Consider the following 6,000-nt stretch of genomic DNA (forward strand, 5'->3'; position numbering starts at 1 on the left):
TTATCTCTCTGGACATTGTTTCTTTATCTGAAGTGGAAAAAAATGGATATAATATAGAAGCAAGAAAATTGGAAAATATGCAACTCATTTTCAAGTGTGTATACCAATCAGGAGTATCTACCCATTTTTCCTGTGGTCAGCTACAAGAATTATTCATTTGTTCTGAATTAAAAATAAATGATTATGTTCCTTTTCATGTGTTCCTCAGGTAATTTGTCTCTGGGGAACATGTCCTCATGGACTCATCCCAAGGAAAAAATAAACAATGTAACTGAATTCATCTTCTGGGGCCTTTCTCAGAACCCAGAAGTTGAGGAAGTCTGCTTTGTGCTGTTCTCATTCTTCTATGCAGTCATTCTTCTGGGAAACCTCACCATCATGCTGACAGTTTGCAAGGGCAACCTGCTCAAGTATCCTATGTATTTCTTTCTCAACTTCTTGTCTTTTGTAGACATTTGTTTTTCTTCAGTCATAGTACCCAAGATGATTGTTGACCTGTTAGCAAAGAATAAAACTATCTCTTATGTGGGGTGCATGCTGCAACTCTTTGGAGGACATTTCTTTGGTTGCACTGAGATCTTCATCCTTACTGTAATGGCCTATGATCGTTATGTGGCCATCTGCAAACCCCTGCACTATATGACCATTATGGACCGGGAGATGTGCAGTAAAATGTTGCTGGGGACATGGGTAGGTGGGTTCATACATTCCATTATCCAAGTGGCTCTGGTAGTTCAATTACCCTTTTGTGGACCCAATGAGATTGATCACTACTTCTGTGATGTCCACCCTGTGCTGAAACTTGCCTGCACAGACACCTATATTGTTGGTGTTGTTGTGACAGCCAATAGTGGTACCATTAGTCTAGGGAGCTTTGTGATCTTGCTCTTCTCCTACAGTGTCATTCTGGTGACTCTGAGGAAGCAGTCCGCAGAAGGAAGACGCAAAGCTCTGTCCACCTGTGGCTCCCACATCGCAGTGGTCATCATCTTCTTTGGTCCCTGTACTTTTATATACATGAGGCCTGACACTACCTTCTCAGAGGATAAGATGGTGGCTGTATTTTACACCATTATCACTCCCATGTTGAATCCTCTGATTTACACACTGAGAAATACAGAAGTAAAAAATGCTATGAAGAAACTGTGGGGCAAGAAGGTGTTTTGGACCAGTGGGAAATAGTTGGAAGTAATAATTTAAACTGAATGATTTTATGAATTATTTTAAATTTTCTCCACTGTGTTGAACCCCTCTGTACAATAAAGACAACCAGGACAAACTCATAGGATTTGAGGAAAGAACAAATGAAAGAATAACATATTTTACAAAAATGTTAAATGTTATGTTAAAAAAAGAAAAAGTATGATTATTATCATCCTAATTATTTCATAATCTAGTAATTTCCTGAAATCTATGCTAGGTATTCCTGTAACTAAAAATCTTAAAATTATCATATTCAGTATCATTATTTTCTTCTCCATTTTATGTTTTGTGATATTTTAAAATGAGAATGTTCTCAGAAATGTTACTTAAAGCCATTTCTTTGGTTTTGAACTATGACTGGTGCATTTTAAGCTCTCAATGTGCATATTGTATGGATTTTAGAATACATAAGAAGCAACACATCAAAGCTAATGTTCTCCTATATAAATTCTTCAAAAGACAGGGAAAACTAAACCAATAAGCCTGGACTGAGAACAGAAGTGTTTGCAGAATGTCAAACAGATAACTCTGTAACTGAAAAGACAAAAGATTAGTTTTCATCGTTTGGTCTTGGGAAAAATCTTTCCATACTGTGGTGCTCATTGTACCCAAACAGTATGAAGATTGAACTTATTAAGCTATGAGAGTCCCCCTTTCAATTACAACATCTCAGTAGTAGTATTTTTTTTCTTGTTTGAATTGATATTTTCTCTGGTGACCCAGTTTTCCTTCCTTCTCCATGAGCCACCGCTTGAAATCTATTTATTTATCTATTTATTATTTATTTATCACTTATTTATTTATTTATTTATTTATAGTAAATATACATAGCACCAATGGCCTCTGCTATTGATTCATTGTCTTTTCCTGACATTGATTATCCATGCTACTGCCTATTCTTGGTTTTATATCTGTGGCTTGGTAAGGAGTATACACATTATTCATGGAAAGGACCATAGTGCATAATATGTGACCTGTGGTAGAGAGGTGTCCAGAATTAAAAGCAAAAAATGATTTTAAAACATTCAAATATGTTTGAATTTGAAATTAAAACCGTGTTTAGGCATTGTTCTTGAAAAATACAAACTTGTATTGTTTACCATTTTATCCACTTTAGACATTCATTTGCTGGGTCTCTATGTGCCTCTATATTTTTAAATTTTGAAAGGAGTTGGTCAATGCTTTAAAAACTCATAATGATAATTATCTTTTATTTTTTATGCACAAATGGACATTTTAAAAGAGAAGCTTTTCAATTAGGCCAGGTTAAGGGTGTATAAGAATCTACATTTTAAACAAGTTTCTCTGTGAATTTCTGTGCAGGCAGTGACATGTCAGGAAACAAATTGGGGAACTGGGATGTGATGATTCTTCATGTTGTTAGAATATAAGAGTTCTATGAGTTGACAGAATACAACCAGGTCTTTTGAATGTTTCCCCCTGTGTTATGCTGTCAGTGAACAAAGAGCTAAAATTGAGCTGAGCTTGCAAAACAGCATAATAAATAAATATCACACATTTGATAACTTCTCTCTATAAAACCTTTTGTTTTATGCCTTTACACTAAATAATTGATTGTCTTAAGTCCCTGGGAATGTAGTAGATGGCATTGTTTTGATTCACAGAGACCAGTAAGTAAAGCATATAAAAGAGTATTCAAGTTTTCACCAGCCACTTTATAAAGCTATACCTGTTCCTGAAATTATCTTTCTGAGTCAGTCCCTGTGGGAGGAGGTAGGTGGACTTGTGATTCCTGGGAAGGAGATGAAAAAGAATCCTGAAAACTCAGACTCACCCCAGATCTTTTGTGTGTGTTTATGTGTGTATGTACCTGGGATTGAACTCAAGGGCACTCAACCACTGAGCCACATCCCTAGTCCTATCTAGTATTCAACTTAGAGAGATGATCTCATTGAGTTGCTTAGCACCTTCTTTTTCTGAGGCTGGCTTTTAACTCATGATCCTCTAGCCTCAACCTTCTGAGCCATGAGGATTACAGGTGTGCACCACTGTGACTTACTTGTCCCAGTTTTTAATCCAGGATCAGAACATTAATTTGAATAGTTTAAAAGGACATAAATTTGAATAGTTTGAAAGCTATATTAAAAATTCCACATTTTATGTAAACATTAACAATTTGCACCCCAGTAGTATCCATTTATTCATTACATTTCTTTTTCTAATTTCAAAACATTACACAGGTTGGGAAATTTTCCATGCTGTACATTTTCAAAACCAGAGTTCTTTTAAACACTTATAAAGACTTAAAATGAGCGTATAACTCCTCAGTGTTTACCGTAAAGAATTAGTCATCTTACCACCATCCTACATGCATGAACATGTTTATAGCAGCACAATTCACAATAGCTAAACTATGACAGCAGCCTAGGTATCCATCAATGGATGAATGGACAAAGGAAATGTGGTGTGTATATATATATATATATATATATATATATATACACACACACATACACACACACACACACACACACACACACTGGAGTATTATTCAGCTATAAGGAAAAATGAAATCATGGCATTTTCAGAAAAAAATGAATACAACTAGAGACCATCATGTTTGGTGAAATCAGTTAAACTCAGAAAGGAGGTGAAGGGTCTTATGTGGAAGCCAAAGTGGACAAAGGAAAAAAAAGTGTGTGTTGGGAGATCTTCTAAAAATCAAAGGGGGATGAATGGAGGAAAGGGATCAAGGGATGAGAGCTAGAGCCAAGGTAAACGACGAAAGTAATATTGGCCAAATTGCATTGTTATATTGTGTACATGAATATATAACAATAAATCCTATTATTAACTACAATTGCAATGCACCAACAAAAAGGTGAAAAAATGAGAATATAAGAATTGTCATTATGACAAATTTGAAAGTTCGAAAGAAATAGATGTTAATCTTCAAATTTCAAGTTCTAATTAATGAAATATAGCACCTAAAGGGTACTAAGAATTAAATAAGGCAACGCCCAATAGTAATATGCAAGAGGTAAAATTACATTGCATTTTTTGTTTTAGAAATAATGTTGTTAACTGAAAGGTCTGAAATAAACAGCATACTCATGTTTCAAAATTGCTTTCATTTTTCTTTATTGCAATGAAACCAATGAATGGAAGAAGTTAGTACCTCTCCCAACATAGCTGGTTTTTCCATGAAGATATTTGTTACTAAAGCAGGACATAAATACATTTCTTATACTTTGCTCTGATAACAGTTTTATAGTGCCCATATGTGTGGATTCAGGAAGAACAAATAAGTGGAAGAATGTCAGAGCTAAGAGGGACCAGGAGGTCATCTGATCTACTTCTCTTGTGTAAAATCTCAGAGAAGCAAAGCAACTGAAAGAGAGTGGCCAGGGGTCTTCTCTCTTCAAGGTTTGTTACTGTGGGTGACAGCACATCCCATCTTTGTTGTGTTGATGACATTGATTCTGGATAGGGAACAAGATCAGACAAAGGGCGCCAACACCAGAGACTTCAATAACCTTCAGCTTGTCCTGGCCCCACAATCTCTCAGGGCCTTCTTCATGTCTGTATTTCTCAGTGTGTAAATGAGGGGGCTGGGCAAGGGGGAAATAGTGGTGTGAACAGAGCAAACACTGTGTCATCACTGGTGGAATCAACCCTGACATAGTCAAGAAAACAAGAAAACCACAGTGATGTCTGAGTCACAGATGGTGGCACTTGAGAAGCAGGTCCTCAAGGTGAACAGGGCAATGGTACAAAAATTACAAAGGCAACAAATACCAAAAGAGACATCATCCCTGTGGTGGTAATGATTGTCATGTGCAGGAGCCTCATGTCAGCTCAGCTCACCAAGGGGAACATGTCACAGAAGTAGTAGTCTTTCAGATGGGGGCCAGTCTCCATGAGCATCTGTTGGGAACTTGGACAGAACTATGGGTCATCACTGTTGGTATGAAGCCACAGGAATTCCCTTGGGGAAAAAAATGATTGAGAAAGTGTTATTCACCAAAATGATGGTATTTGGGGGCAAGGGAATACCCAGACATTTGAGGGCTGTCGGTTATTATAAGCAACTTATTACAAATAAAAAGAGACCTAACACAAAATCCTTCAGATGAGGTGAAAAACTGGTGAAGACCATATTAGGAATTGATATTTGGCATAAAACTTCCTCAGAGTTTTCTTGTGTGTGCAGGTTATTACTATGATTATTTCTCCAATTTTTAAACATATGAATGGAAGAAATCTTTTTTAAAAATGCTTTTTTGTTTAATTACAGGAGCTCCTGCACCACCAACAAGAGAAAATCAGAAGATAAGCCAATTTTAGAAATAAAATCTCACAAAAGATTTGAAGGATTCAAACTTCCCATACCAATACTATTTAGTGCATTAACAACAACAACAACAAAAAGTAAATCTCCATTTCTTCACTTCTCTGAACCTGTATACAAAGACCTTGTCCAAATGATCTCTAAATCTCTCCCAGATCTTAAATTCTGGAACTTACTCTTTCTTTCTAGACCCCAGACATAATTGACATCATAATATTTTACAATGGCAATTATAAAAAAATCATAATTTGTTTGTTTTGTCCTTTTTTAAGAAATTGTTAGCTTGACTGAGAAAGTCTTAGCATCTTAGCAAGAACCTGTCTCAAAAATTAAAAGGGGTGAGGATTCAGATTAGTGGTTTAGTTGCCCAAGTATTTGATACTACTCTCCTTAGATCTACAGACTCAGAAATGCTGTGGAAATGTCCACCCTGACGCACATAATTTCCACAAAAAAAATCTTTAATTCTCTTTCATGGGTCTCTA

At 36.1% G+C, this 6,000-nt stretch overlaps 1 protein-coding gene across 1 annotated transcript; it reads left to right on the plus strand.

The window, feature by feature from the left end:
- The first annotated feature begins 228 nt into the window (after positions 1–228).
- On the plus strand, positions 229–1,182 carry LOC113177116 (olfactory receptor 4S2-like). Its single transcript, XM_026381645.1, has one exon. It carries the CDS (start codon positions 229–231, stop codon positions 1,180–1,182), a length of 954 nt encoding a protein of 317 aa, XP_026237430.1.
- The last annotated feature ends 4,818 nt before the right edge of the window (positions 1,183–6,000 follow it).

The sequence above is a fragment of the Urocitellus parryii genome, chromosome 4 (assembly GCF_045843805.1).
Source record: "Urocitellus parryii isolate mUroPar1 chromosome 4, mUroPar1.hap1, whole genome shotgun sequence".
NCBI lineage: Eukaryota > Metazoa > Chordata > Mammalia > Rodentia > Sciuridae > Urocitellus > Urocitellus parryii.

What these genes read in the sequence shown, in the direction of transcription:
- LOC113177116 (XM_026381645.1), top strand. Translation starts at nt 229, where the DNA reads ATGTCCTCATGGACTCATCCCAAGGAAAAAATAAACAATGTAACTGAA.